The 15,376-nt window shown below is 48.6% G+C and overlaps 1 protein-coding gene across 5 annotated transcripts in view; it reads right to left on the reverse strand.

Moving 5' to 3' along the window:
- Positions 1-15,376, reverse strand: part of FRMD4A (FERM domain containing 4A) — a 564,004-nt gene that overhangs the window by 50,351 nt on the left and 498,277 nt on the right. For all 5 annotated transcript variants that reach the window (XM_033100573.1, XM_033100571.1, XM_033100572.1 and 2 more), the window contains 2 exons: positions 11,213-11,351; positions 5,428-5,569 (listed from right to left, as the gene is read on the reverse strand). In XM_033100573.1, the coding sequence (XP_032956464.1) occupies positions 5,428-5,569; positions 11,213-11,351 (281 nt within the window). The remainder of the gene's footprint in view (positions 1-5,427; positions 5,570-11,212; positions 11,352-15,376) is intronic.

Raw genomic sequence — 15,376 nt, forward strand, 5'->3', positions numbered from 1 at the left:
CATGCTGAGGACAATCCTACACACTCTCCCACCTTCAGAGGAACTGTGAAAAGGCCATGTGTGTTCAGCTACTGGACAAATCGGTTGTTTCCTTGTGTTTTTGTTTTGTTATTCTGTGTTTTTTCCCTCTATAATCCTTTCTGAGATTTCAAGAAATGGGGCTAGGGAAGAGAGGAATAAACCCTTCCAAGTTCCCACAAAAAAAGATTTTGTATTTTTTTTTTCTTGGCACTCTGAAAACCTCAAAACCAAATGGTTCAAATTCATAGTTGTCCTCTCCAGGGGCAGTGGCAAGACTGTCCCCTCTTGCCTCCAGCAGTGGTCAGTTAGCAGGTTTGTGGAGCACCTAGACCTGTGGAGCTGCTGAGACCACGCCCCGTGAGGCCTGTGCAGGGCAGAGGTGGGACACTGCCTGCCTGGCCTGGGGGTGCTGCTTCAGCATCCCCCCTTCCAGGGATTCTGGGAAGGCCAGCCAGTCTCTCAGCAGATGTGTTCTGAGGACAAGGATCCTCACGTCCTTTTAAAGCCTGGCCACTAGAGCCCCTTCACAAATGGATTCAGGATGTGGGTTCCACAACCTTGCTAGGGTCTGAATCCCATCCAATGCTGCATGAGAAGGTAAGGAGTTGATCCCTTTTATTCCGAGGAACTTACAGCTCGGGCCCAGAGGCTTACTGCGTCTAAGGGTAGCTTCTAGGAGACAGGACTCCAGGTTTCACATGGGGGAGCCCTATGTATCACCACCAAAGAATTCGGGGGTTCTGGCCACAAGCCCTAATACATCATTTCAACTACATGGACCTTTTCTATTTGAAATATTAGCCACTGGCTCAGGGTATGAGTAACTGAACTCCTGGCTTCTTTAACAGTTAAAAATGATGTTTCTCATTTTTTAGTATCTGAGACCTCAGATACCATATACTGGAATTCAGTAATTTTAAAGATAATTATATGCCCTTAGTTAAATAGGAAAATCACCTTCAAAGTTACAAATAGCTTGGAAATATCTCATCTTTGTGTTCCACCAATAAACAATATGCAAACTCCGTAAGGAGAGGAGCTATAACTTTTTGAATGCCATGTATAGTCCCTGGCAAAGTTTGGGAGCTAGAAAAACTGCTTATATCATAGAAATATTACAGTGTTACATGGCTCAGTTACACAATTTGGATATAGACAAGGGTGAAGAATGAATGACAGATAAGCATGGATATGATTTGCAGTAGGAGCCTGACTGGCAAGATTTAACCTTTAAAAGTCTGTAACTGGTATGACAGAAGCGATACAATACAATCTGAGGTAAAATGTTGCTGGCAGATATGAGAGTTCTTGGGAGGCCCAAGATACTACACACTCTGGGAACATAGAAGGTTGTTAAAATCACGCACCTGCAGGATTATTACTAGTATTCGTCAAAATTTAACTTCAAAAATCGTGTATCATTGACATTAGTCTTGCCAATAATTTTTTGAATTTGACAACGAAAGCGAAGGCAGCAAACGTAAAAATCAACAAGAGGGACTACATCAAACTAAAAAGCTTCTCTGCACGGTGAAAGAAACCATCAACACAAAGAAAAGGCAAATTACTGAATGGGAGAAATATATCTGATAATGTAACCTAACCTACACATGTAGCCTAGCAGGTAACCTAGCTAGCGCAGATTAACCTTTATTTAGAGTTTAAAACTTTGCCTCCATTCACATGTAGATCACTTTAAAATTTATAAGGTTTGTGTAATTCTATTTTATAATTTGCTGTAAGTTTCACAGGAAGACCAAGACTTAGTCAGATGTTTACCCATATCTACGTAATCCCTGATGTTGATGATTGCTAGAACTGTTTTTCAGGAACAAGCCCAGGATGTTTTGCCGGACCAGGGGGTGAACCAGCTGAAACTGTCTGAGACGGGCTGGAGCAGCCTGAAGGACCCTCCAGTAACCTCCTTGTGGACTTTCCTCCTTATACCCTCATGAGAATACTAAAATCTCTACGCGAGGCAGAAATTTTCCGCCATGTTTGAGCACGCAATGTACTGACTGCCCGGGCCCTGGAATGTCCCCACCTATCCATGCAATGACAAAGTCTAGCTTGATGTTTATGCACGACTTCCCCTAATAAAGATGGATTAGATGCATTGTTCAGAGACACACGACTCTGGGATGTGATCCCCACTGCGTCCTTGCTGGTTGGCTCGCAATAAAGTTTCTTCCAATAAAATCATCTCTGAGTGGCCTTTTGGTGGCAACACTGAGCATTCAAACCCAGTTCAGTATGGTCACAATCCGGGGTTACCATCCAAAATAGTCAAAGGATTCATATAATTCAATAACAGAAAAACAAACAATCTCATTTAAAAATGGGCAGAGGACCTGAGTAGACATTTCTCCAAAGAAGACATACAGATGGCCAATAGACATGTAAAAAGATGCTCAATGCCACTAGTCCTCAGGGAAATGCAAATTAAAATCACAATGAGATACCACGAGAGTGGCTAAAATCAGGGCTCTCCTGGAGGAGCAATGCCCTCTCAGTCTATGGGAGCACATGACTAAAAGGCGTTGTCAACAAGCAGTTAGGCAAGAGGACACAAAAAGACAAAAAGAACGGGGTGGGAGCCCAGCCTAGATTTTTGCATTGTGGGCCATGGGAAACCAGTGCCTTTCAGGTGGAACTGCCAAGGGCTGCCTCAAGTGAAGGCGTGTCCTCCTGGCACAAGAAAAGACAAGGAAAGTGATCAGCCAGCCCCAGAAGGAGTGGTGACCAGATCCACAGGTCCTAGAAATTCCCTTTGTTGACTGACGGAAGTTTCCTGTTTTACCATCTCTCTCTCTCCATTGTCCCACTGTCTTTCCTGAGTCAGAGGAAGGAGGCCTCCCCACAGAGCCTCAGCCCCACATTCAAGAACCATTCTTCAGGCTCTAATTGCAGGGCTGGGCAGAGCTGGAGAGTGGGTCCTGGCCTGGTCACAGGGCATGGCTCGTACATCCCAGCCGTCTACTCTGCCTCTCTTTCCTCTTGCTCAGCGGTGCAGCAGAGTGGAGGCAGGGAAAGGGCTGAGGGAGTCCGTGTCCACAAATGGAGCCCCTGAAAGTGGGGAGAGTCTTAGCTGCCTCCAAACAGCTTAGCTTGGGACTCCTATCCCGAAGTTATTAAACATGTGAAAATCGCTTTACTATCTTAGGTGAAAGATGCTTCTATCAGGGGTAGGAGTGGATTCAGCAGGAAGGTTTCCTTTTGTCTTCTAGCCCACCAGACTGAATTAATGTCCTGCTGATGGCAGTAACAGAGAGCAACTGCTTTCCAAAAGATGCCTGGATCTCATTTCTGATGGTTGAGTGATATTAGTTCCATGTCTGGAAGTCTGAGGCTCTTGTTCACCACCTCATCCGTACCTGCTGTTAGGTTACCTGCTGTTAGGTACCTCAGAGGCTGCCAGAGACAGGGGCCGAGCAGATGGTCCAGGGCACAGGTGTAGAAGTGGGAAAACCTGGGTCCCATGATCCTGAGCACAGCTACCTCAGGCTTTTCTCTCTTCTGCAGGAAGGAGAGTGACTCTCCAAGTGTGGCCCCCAGATCAGCAGTACATCATCAATTGGGGCCTGTTAGAACTTGTTAGAAATGCAGATTCTCAGGCTCACCCTCGTCCTACAGAATCAAGCACTTGTGTTTGAACGTGCCTTCTAAGTGGTTCTCATGCACACGGAGGTTGGAGAGCCTGAGCTCGATGATCCATGTCGTGTTCAGAAAGGACCCCGATTTCCATATGGATACATAACCACAGCCAGAACGCACCCCGTCACTGGGATTGAATGATGAGTCGGGCCCATCTGTGGTTGGATAAGGAGGGCAGTGGGCGGGGAAATCAGTCCAGGCTGGAATCTGAGACTCTGGGTCTTAGCAGGGGTGAGGAGTGTCTAGAGGCAAACCCAAGGGTGGGCTCTGGCCTACCCTTTGCTGTTCAGCAGGAGATTGGGAGTGGCTAGAACCTGAGGCAGGGGCTCAGGCTCTGAATGGCATTCTCTTTGATAAAAGAAGACAGCATTCTCTACGTTTTCCCTGAAAAACTCCAAGACCCAGAAATAATGATAACTTGGCCCACGACACCGATGAAAACATTCTGAAGAATCTGAGGCAGGGAGGGGTTTACAGTGGACCCTACGGTGACCTGGCAGGGGCAGACTCTCGTTTTGTGGGGCCTGAAGCTTATGTAATGTTGGTGGCTCTATTTAAGAAAAAGAATGCAAAATGTATTACGTTCGCAGATTTGACGAGGACGCATGGCCACGGGGGCTTCAGAAAGGTCTGTGCAATGAGGGGCTCTGAGCTGACTCATCAGCCCCACAGTAAGTTGACACTCCAGTCCTGGAAGGGCACACACCCTCTTCCCCGTTCTTTACATACACACTTTTTCCTCACACTGACTACAACTCCACCAGCCCAGAAGCTAACTAGACAGCATTCAGCTTCTCCTCTCCTACCTCTGTTCCTTTCTTATTCCATTTTGTTGTTGTGTGCAGCCACTAGACATAGTTATAGAAATGACTCTGCAAGATGACGTTGGGCAAAGACTTCTCGCTGCACTTTCATGGCTCAGAGGCAAGTGCACACTGTCCCGAAGAACAAGCAGGCTTCGACCACGTGGCCTGGGGAGTAACCTGCATCAGTGATACTTTGGCTAACATTTCCAAACAATGACGGCCTCCCTCTCTCTCCTTGCCCTCCTCAGACTCGCTCCTCTTTCTGTCACGTCAGCTCTTAGGGTCCCTTCTCCTGAAGTCAGCCAGATCAGAAACCTCGAGGTTTTCTGTCCCTCCCAACATCAAATGACAAAATGACCGGCCCAGGGCCCGCAGAAACAGATGCAGAATCACAGCCTTGGGCGCTCAGTTTCAAAAGGCACTACATGGCTCTACCACACTCTGTAACAGCAAGTCTCTCCTTTCCCAACAATCAAGAGGAGCCTGAACATTTTCAATTCCTAAGCAGTTCATGCAGGAACAGAACGTAGTGTCGCGCAGTGCCACAACCCTGGCCTTCAGCCCCGCCTCAGGACAACTCTCCTTTAACAGCACGAGTGAACCCCACCTGCCCTCCCTGTAGCTGACACTCCTGACAGTCAGCCGCCAGCATTCAGGAGGCTCTAGGAGGGTTCTCGAAGACACGTACATGGCCAACAATCCCTCCCACACTCAGTGGTTCCACCGCTTCTTTTTTTTCACCCCCAACCCCCACCCTTGGATACTTTGGGCCCTTTTCTCAGATTCCCATGTGGCCCGAAATCTGGGTCTCAAGCTGCCTCCTCAGCGGCTGCCCTGCCCCCGCGCTCACAGGCGCCACCCTCAGGTGGAAGCCACGCTTTGCAGGAACTTCCTCCACGTTCTCAGGAAGGCGGCTGGCAAACCCCCAAGCCCAGGCCTCTCTTACCTGATGACAGGAGACTCCCACTGCTGCCGCTGATGATTTTCCCTTTGCTCCCCATGTTGGCCAGCTTCGAGGTCTTCAGCGTTCCGGTCTCAGTCAGGTCAATGGCGATCTCGCTCAGACTTCGTGCGGCATGGATTTTGGACTAGAGTGAAACAGGCAACCAGGTCATAAAGGGGCATTTACCCCTGGGAGACAATAGCAATTACTTGCCCGCTGGTAGTCCTGAAATTCAGCAAACGGAATCACGTCCCGAACTGTAGCATTTGTGTGTGTGTGTGTGTGTGTCCCTCGGCCCCATCACGAATCGCTAGAGCTCTCTGCAGGAGCAGGTAAGGCTCGAGTGTGGACATAAATGATGGCTTTTCCAAGCCTGTTACTCTACAGGCTGGACTGACTGTACAGTGCTTACGGGCAGGGACTTTGGAGTCAAACAGACCTTTCCCCCACCTCTCTGACCTCTCCTCTCCACCTGGTCCATAGCTCTCAATAAACAGTAGTGATTATAACTACTTTTTATTTAAAGAAGGAGGGACAATTTTTTTTCAGCTTTGTGAATGACGTAAGAGCTATCTGAAACAAATTCTTGAAATTCCACTACACTCTGAGGTGATCTAAACCTCTTCCATTGTTAGCCATGTGGCCATGGGAAGTTTAGAGGACAGGGAAGTGACAGCACTGGGATTCGGTAAGCACAGTGTGTGCAGGTGTAAAAGTCTCTGGAACAGCTGCTCATTGGGACATTCGAGTCCCATCCAAATGCCCGACACCGTGCTTTGCTTCTATTCTGACACCTAAATGTACCCACCAAAGTCTTCAGATTCTGCTTAACAATCCACTCCGTTCACCCCACATTGTTAATTGGCCCAATGTGGCTAGTAGTAACAGCTCATGAGAATAATCAGAAGAGGACTCTGCATTCACAATTACTCCTGAAAGTCACTGTTCGTAGGAAAGCCGCCGCCTGCAGTCATCGCCTTTGGTGAATGAAGTGGGTTAGCATTTCCTGCACATGAATTTGTCGTTTGCGTTTTTTCCTTCTTCAGGAAATCAATTTTTGTGAAAGTGCTTAAGGCAATGGGCTTTCTGGAAACTGCACCACAGACTTCATGGAAACAACTATAAATGCTGGTAGAACCCATACATTTGCTCGTCTTGCCACGGGCGATAGCAGGCACCTGGATGGACCTGGGTGAGGTTTCCAGTCACCTCGTGTGTGTTCACACCTGGCCTGGATGAGACGAAGTTGTTCCCCGACACAGGAGAAATCGGCAGAGGGTAGGTAGATGATGAAGCCATGGAGGGGAAAGCGTACCCCTGCCCTGTCTCTCACATTTACATTCTGGGCCCAGGTGCCCTCGGCCGTCCAGCAAAGGCTGCCTGAACCCTTTTGGCTTTGCGCTTCCTCTGGCTTCCATGTTGATGCTGACAGTGGTGAAAGACAACGACGTCCAACCTCTGAGCACTTTCCTCATGTTAACAAGATGAAAGACAAAGGAAATGCTGAGACTTTTTGTGTGTTTTGTTCACCAGGCACGAACGAACCGCCTTCCTCCACACTGTCTCAATTCCACCAATCCTTCCGGGACTGACTTTCTCCTTCTGACCTCAGCTTTTATCCCTGCATTCAGAACCAGGCCACCTTCCTCAGGTGAGGGCTTCCTTGTTCATAAAACAAGCCGGCTGCCAGGCCCTGGCGGGATTCTGACTGGCAGCAAAAGCAGGAAGGGCCTTTCATTTCATCCGACGTACCATATCAACAGCACCCATCCGGCTGAGCTTTCTCCTCCAGGCAAGCACAGAAAGCACAATCCGTTACTTCCCTTCAGCGTTATTTTTACCAAGGCCCACGCTTTAACAGAAAGGAACCCTCGCTTGCAGTTACGAAGACATAGACCAGTTCAGCCTGGTGGTGAAGGCCCCAAGGCTCTGACATCGGAAAGGTCTGGATTGGAATTCTGACTCTTCCCAATTAATCACTGTTTGACCTGGATCCTCAACCTCTGACCCTCAGATCCCTCTTTGTAAAATGGGGATCTTAAAACCCACAGCACAGAGTTGTGATAAGGGCTAAATTAGGTAACACATGTAAAGGCCTTTAGGATAGGAACAAGAATCAAATATAAGTCAGGGTCTGGCAGTAATTTGCTAAATGAGGTTAGGTTGATGACACAACTTGATATTTTGGGGATCTCATTAATCACATGAAGGCCTGTCCCCACCCCGTCTCCACTTTTGCCACACATCAAGCTTAGAGGCAGGAAACAAAACATGGAAAAGGACCAACAAACACCCTACCCAAGGGAGACTAGATTCTTAGAGGTTTTAGGAACTGCCAGCTTCTCTAGAATGGAAATATCACAATGACCGAATGGATCCCACGAGGAGAGCACGCTAAGAGGAAATGAGTACAGATGGGGAGATGGTCTCCTTGCAAAGTCAGGGTTTTGGACCAACTGAAAGACCCTCCATGCTTGTGACCATTTTGCTGTGAGCAAGGGCCTTGCCATATAAAGTGTTATTACTGATATTCTGTGGGCAAGGTTTTATAGTCCGCTACCATACTTTCACTCCGCCTTTGATCTAGATGAAATGAAGACTAACAGACTGTATGGGGGTGGTGGGGCGGGGAAAGATGAAGAAGAAGGAAGGACGTCTGGATTGGAGGCCAAGCCAAGAAGTCGCCACTCTGAGTTCAGCGGAAAAGTGTCCAGCGTTTCCTCTAAACAATTTGAGCTTTCGAATGTTTTCCTCTGAAGTGTACAAGATGTTCCTTGGCTCTGGGCTACAGAAGTTGCCGGGATCCAGCTGACAACATTTCTGACCTTTGGGGTCAGCATATATGTGTGACCAATTGTAATGGGCACCTGCACAGTCTCTCATTCAGAAGAAGCCCCAGGAAACCACACAACACAGCCTCTCCTCCACTCTGTCTTTGGTGCTGGAGGGGGTGTGTGTGTATGTGTGTGTGTGAGACAGAGAGGGGAGGAGGGAGGGAGGGGAAGGGATTGGTTTTCTTAAATGATTTACTTAATGACCCTGAAAAAAGAAAATAACCGAGTGCCAGGGGAAGAACATGAGACTGCTTGGCTACCCACCTCTGCTGACTCAAACCACTAGACCGCACTTGTTTCTGGGCTTGATAGCATCACTTGGGAGGCCTCGCTGGGCTGAAGCACTTCAGGGAGAGGAATGGCTGGCACGGCCCCATACAGTAGAGTGTGAAGCAATGGACAGTGTGCCAGCCAACAGTGGCTGCTCAGAACTATCTGGAAGCTCTTTATCCCAGGCCTGTCGGCCGCCACTCACCAGAAGCCATTCTACCCACCAGAGAGAATCACATCACCATTACATAAAGCATGAAACTCCAGAAACAAAAGGTGTTGCAATTCCTAAGGGGAATTTTATCATCTCTGACTTAATTTGGGGACCTTTCAGAGAATTCAAACTTTACGCAAATGTTGGCCAGGGAATAATGTGTTGGATTAATAATAACGATGAAAGATAGCATGCATCTTCTAAAGCAATTTCACAGACACAGTGTCTTTTGGTCAGGAATTTAAATTTCCTTCCTTGTTCTCTAATTGGGGAAAACAAAGCAGGAGCGATGAAAGACAAGCCTAGGGTCACCAAACTGGAAAACAGAGTCTTTAGGCTTCCACACGGGGGAACTTGTTCCTCACCTGTCCCTGTAGGTTGGGGAATTGGTTTTACGAGAAATGCAAGGGCTCTGAAGCATCTGTGAGCGCTCAAAGCCTACTTGGTGGAAGTTCTCCTGCCTCTGGGAGTGGGTGGACCTCCTTCAGTCCCCCAGGGGTTGCTGAGCGGGACAGCTGAAATTTTCCTATCACTGTGGGTATTTGGTTTGGCCTCTTAAAAGACACATCTTGTTAATAACTGTTCTTTGATCATTACTTTTTGAGGTTTACTGGTTCCATCAGTGGGTTGACCAGTAAGCCTGCTGAACAAGGTTTCTCCACCTGCAGAGTAAGACTATTGTTCAGAAAGGGGCTGTAGAGTCCTAAGAACAGGCCTCCTGAGTTACCCAAGAGACTCGCCAACCAAAAAAAAAAAAAAAAAGAAAAGAAAAAACCAGCATGGGGGAAGGAGTTTAAAACAGCTAATGTACTATCATTAGGGTGAAAGATGTTTTTCCTTTTCCCTGTTCAAAACAACTGTGGTATCAGTGCATGGGGGGTCTGCCCGCAAGAAGAACTGGCAGTGGGGTTCAGGAGGACTGCCAAACTTTACCCATCACCTGCCCCCTCCCCCCATCGCTGAACAACACAGAGGATGAAATCAAGGTTTTGACCTCCAACTCTTGCCACTGGAGGGCAAGTTGCTGCCGCCCATCTGTGTCTCAATCTAAAGCAGGAGTCAAAACCCTTCGGCCCTGTATCTTTTGATCTAATCGGGCCTCAACTTCCTACGCCAATACCCATCACCACCAGGAGAGCCATGGAGGACTCTCATGGCTCCTGACCATAAAAGTGCTCCATGCTGTGCCCATTCACTCAGGAAAATGACCAAAAAAGGGGTCAGGAAGAAGACTGAAGAAAAAAGGGGTTGCAATGTAGCAGAAAGCGACTGCTACATTGGAAAGGCATTGATTTAAAACTGAGTTACACCTTGAGGGCTTGCTTCCCTTCTTCCTGTCCTATTTTCTTACTCTCTTTCTCTTACCTCCCACTCCATCCAGATGGAAAATAAGGCAAAAGAGGAAGCCGAAAGGACCCAAGACGGCATCGATCCAATGAATCTTGGGCTCAGTAAACTCAGGATCCTGCCACCTCCTCCTCTCCCAAGAATTCACACAATGGGACAAAACCTCCCACAGGTGGTGGTACCAACTAGGCCAGGGGCCAAGGTCGGTTTCTCTCTGCAGCTCTGGATTCTGCCCCCTCCCCGCCCCCCTACCCCCGCCCAAGGTGACAGGATCCTGAGAAAGGTGCAGGGTCCATCTTGATACGGCTTCGCCTGAGGGGTAACGAATGGGAGTGGCTTTAGAAGGGGAAGGCAAGGGGAGCATGGCAGACACAGCTGGAGAAAGAGGGGGCAGAGTGTTGATATAAGCTGTGTGTGAACCAAGGAGACGTCATTCTCCCACCCACAGAAAATGCACCCTTGTGCGTCTGGAGTGGGCCTGGGTCCAATCTCCCTCTGAGGATGACTGTTTACCAAGGCCCCAGGCTCCAGGTCTACCTGAGGGAAACAGGGTTTTTTTTTTTTTTTTTTCTTTTTTCTTTTTTGTTTTTTCCACGTTTCCAGTTTTGTGTTTTTTAAAAAATGGAGTTGGCAGTTGCAAAAGCCCGGAGGGTTTTCACAGCAATTATTCTAAACAGTTAGGTGGTGTCTATTAGCTGAGAACGGTTACTTTTTTTTCCCCTCAAAAAGAAAACAATATGCCACTGTTTGACTACCTAAAAGGGCTTAACTGCTTGCTCCTAGAAGAGGTTCTTGAGGTTCAAAAGCACGGTTGGAATTCCTCAGCAGGGCCCTACCTGGCTGCAGTCAATGGCTTGAGTGGCACTGACTGTGGTCCGGCGGGAGCCCCTTGACCAAGTTGCAAGGAATGCGCCCCCTCCTGAAGAACTCGTGTCATTCCTCCTACGAGCATAGCCCTAGAAGGCAGGTCCATACCTGTGCACCTCTCAGGGCAAGGGACGCAGTGCCGTCCCCACCCATCCAGTCCTCAATCCCTAAATGACAAGATCCCGACAAGGGCCCTCAGCCTGGGAAAAGGTGTGGTCATGACAGAGCCCCTCCCAGTCCCGGGGCAGGGACTTACCTTACTCTGCTTTCTGTCCAGATAGAACTGGTGCTGGCTAATGGCCATAGCCCAAATGGACTTGATTAATGCTGGGCACGCGTACCACGTATGCACCGCAATGCCACTGTGTCCAAATGTCCTCCTCGTCACGGAAGCCCTGGGAAAGCAAGAATCAGAAGGGTCAACCATGTTTATGATGAAGAACTCCACTGATCAGCCAACAGCTTTGACAGAGAGCCCAATGGATCCTAAATGCCCTGCCGTAAAGCTGATGAGCTAATCTTTTGACTTACTGGCTTGTTAGGGTACAGAACTGGGCCAAGTCTCTGCCTTGTCTGGGAGAAGATGGGTCATTCCAGGTCACTGGACAGCCTTTCTGGTCTTCAGCTCCTGGCATTGGGCCAGGACAAACTTCAGAGATAGAAAAAGCCTTTGACAATGTCCTTCATTAAGCAGGCAATGCTGCCTATGGTGAAGGGTGAACACACTGTCATCTGGATGTGACAGGCCACAGCCTGCAGGGAAGTCCTGCAGGAATCAGGACTTCTTACATTAACTCAGTGTTACTTGAAAGAGTTGGTCATCAATTTCAATACATTCAGAGGGCAGAGAGGGTATAAAGAGTCAGGAGAGGGAAGGCAGAAAGAGGGGTGTGCCCGGTCAATCCCTCTTAATTACCCGACTTCCACATGTACATTTATGGAGGAGATACAGAAAATATACATGTGGAGTAGAGAGGCAATCAGGCTTTGAAAATGAAAGTAGAAACACGGGTCCCAACATAATACATCACATCAGTGGCATGGGGGGGAAAAAGTTACATGATCGTGTTCTCATTGAAGTATGCTTTATTAGATGGGTAGACTATGCAAGTGAAATGTGAGAACATGTGTTTTCGAGTGTGTGCCAAAGTGACGGGACAGTGGGGTGGGGTATCTGATGTGTACGTCAGAAGAAAATGTGTGTTCTCAAGATTAAGATAATCTAATTTGGAAAAAATTGAGGGCAGTCAGGACTTCTAAATAATCACTTTTTTTTTTTCACAGCACCTTTGCCCTTGAAGAAAATTTAAAGTTGCTGCCATCGCCTTCCCTTGGGGCCTAAAGATTTAACAGTGGTCTTCAGACCCACTTCTAAGGAGAAATTCAAATCTGGTGATTAGCGAGATGAATTTAGGCAGGGTATTTCTCATGTTGGTTAAAACAAAAGAGAAAATGCCAGCACACGAAAGGGTACATGGTTGAAAATAATGGAAAAGGAGCCAGGGGCGGAGTGAGGAGGAAACCCTCACAAGTTTCTGCAGATTGAAGAAAGAAACTGTGATCTAAACTTCCATTTTGGCTTCTACAGCAATGGCTGCTTCTAGGAGTAAATATATTTTTTGTTTCTCCCGAGGAAAGTAACTTGAAATGTATTTTAGTGAAAGTAGTGAGATCTGTATCAGGCTGGACGCTTCTCTTTTCCAGGTGAGGTGCCAGAGGAAGAGCGAAGAGGCTTTCAGATCTGGGTGGTTCCAGGTTATCCCAAGGGGCACCTAAACCGGACACTGCCCCATTCTCCTGCCCCATTATTAATTTATCTCTTCCACACATCTTTCCCTTCAGGCTCTTCCCACCCCACCCACTTTTCTGCTTTGCCCAAATCTTAGAAACTGACTGTTTTCCAGGCCTAGAGAACTGCATTGACAACGGTGGGTTAGGGTGCACGTACAGGAGAACAAATCCCGTGGCATCTTCTGTGATTCCACCCATGCTCATCCACTCAGGAAACGCCCTCTGCCCTCAGTGACTCCCCTGTCCCTGCCGTGTCCCATGCATGACACCTGCATGCCATGATTCTGTCCTGTGCTTGCCATCCTATTACTTCGGTTCTGACTCCCTTCCTGGATCGGGGGAGGGGCTGACCTCTGAAGCATCCCCACATCCGGTCCGTTAGATTTGTCTTCATTGCTCCAAATAAACAAGGCCACAGCAAATAGGTCGCCTCACTGAATGTAAGGAGCACCAGGAGGCCGTGAAGACTACTCACTGCCTTGTGAGGCCGAAGAGCAGGCTTCTAGCTTTGCCCCTGCCACTAACCAGAAGCAATTCCCTTTGCCTGCCTCAGCGTATTTGGAAAAGGTGTCTTTAAAGCTGTAGTTGATGTGCGTTTCCACCTCTGACATCAGAAGTGACCCCTCCCTGGCCTCTCCTAGACTCCTGTCCCTCTCTCCTTGCCTCTAGGCTAACAGAGGCTATTTTCCTCCAGGGAACATGGTCCCGCTCTGTGCTCAGGCTGCTTCCGGCTCCTCACTTTCTCTTCTCTTTTCCGCCCAACTGAGTGATATCTTTGTCCTCCTGAGGGCCCATCTTGAGCTTTGCTGGTCACCCTTTGAGGTTCAACTCAGATTTCTCCTGCTCAGGAAGCCTCTCCTGACCAGCGTGGCTTCCGGTGACCTTCGGCATTTATGGTCTGTGCCACCTGGCACTTCATGCCTGCTGACTTGTGCATAGAGCCACAGTCAGGCACGTGAGCTTTAGAGTCAGACTCCCTGGGTTCGAATCCTGCTTCTACCACTTACTAGCTCTTTGTAACCTAGAGCAGGCCACGTCTTTTCTCTGTGCCTCAGTTTTCCCACATATAGAACAGGAACACTAGAATACCCACTTCCTGGGCTTACAGGGAAGACCCAATGAAGTAATGTGAACAGTGTTGAGAACAGTGCCTGCACTCGGTGAATATGTTCCTTCTTCTGCCTGTCTCCCCAGATGCGCTACAAGTTCTTTAAGGGCAGTGGACCCTGTCTCCAAGTGCCCAAACACAGAAGCTACCCAACAACTATGAGATCGATCACTTTTGTATAATAGGTGAAAAGCCCATGTAATAGTAATGTGTGAGGTTTGGACCTTTCCTATATCCCTGGGCATTAGGTGAGCAAAGAGAAGGGAATTTACACACACAGAGACCCATGCAAGCATTTGTCCAATGCACCTGAGTTAGCAGAATTCCCAACGGAGCACAGGCACGAAGAGTCCGTCTCGTCCTCATGCTTGGCCCCTTGGACTCTCCTATCTCTAGTTTTCATTCTGTCCAGCATCCCCTTGCTGCACCTGAGCCACTGTGGCAACATTTATTTCGCTCTCTTTACATAAGTTTCTCCTCCTCCCATGCTCCTGAAACTCTGGTCTGGTACAGTTCACCTGGGCAAGTAACGGTGCCTTCCTTCCTGGCTGGACTGCGATTTTCGGTGTCTCTCCCTCCCCCACTCACCCTGCACAAGTGGGTCCCTACTCACAGGAGGCAGGGTCTGGGGACTGTGAGACCCCTCACAGGCTCCTGAGAAAAGCTGGAGAAGCCCTGCTTCTGCTCAGTGCTACCATGCGTCGCCACCTGACTGCCAGGACATGACACTAAAATGTTCTCTGCTTGTACGTCCCATCCAGTAGTGACGGTGGGGCGTGGGGTGAGCTCTTCCCCTACCCAGAGGGGCTGTTTCATGCAGATTACACGTCAGTCCTATGGGTTATCACCGGCTGCAAGGACAGACCACACAGAAGCCTTAGCCTGGGTCTCGTGTCCTCAGCTCTCTGAGAGGCACGGCAGCTTGTTCCTAAGCACTCAGAGGCCATGTGTGAGGGGGGCTGTGTTAACTCCTCACTCCCAGGCCTGGGCGGGGGAACCAATGGCTCCTAAAATCCACATTTGCTCCTCTATAGAGTCTGATCTTCCCTGTCTTCCCAGGACTGCCTTCTTGCTGTAAATCCGTTTTTGGACTTATCAAAAGCGATTGACTCTTAGGTGTCAGAACTGTTTTCAGGGAATTTTGCTGCTGTTTTCTGGGCTGCCTAAACTCCAGGGCCACCAGCAGACAAAGAGAGGAAAAGCAGCCGGTGCACACTGCCCCCAGAACCTTCCACGCAGGGCTTGCTGCACTGCAAACGGGGACCCTATTGTTTGGCATCTGACTCGGAACACTGATTTTTACACAGTGCTGCCTGGGATACGGTGTGAGGTGGAGAGGAAAAGAACTGCATTCCTCTCACGTCCACCCCCAAGGCTAACACCTAACACTATAGCTCACAGAACCAAGCAATTTAGCTCAACTGTTTCACGTGCGAGACACTTTGGGGGCAGACTGTCCGACCCGACACATTTTCAGAAGCTCTGAGGAGCCATCCTTCAGACTTTCCTCTGGCAAAGAAA

This window comes from Rhinolophus ferrumequinum, assembly GCF_004115265.2.
Source record: "Rhinolophus ferrumequinum isolate MPI-CBG mRhiFer1 chromosome 5 unlocalized genomic scaffold, mRhiFer1_v1.p scaffold_110_arrow_ctg1, whole genome shotgun sequence".
In the NCBI taxonomy this organism is placed as follows: domain Eukaryota; kingdom Metazoa; phylum Chordata; class Mammalia; order Chiroptera; family Rhinolophidae; genus Rhinolophus; species Rhinolophus ferrumequinum.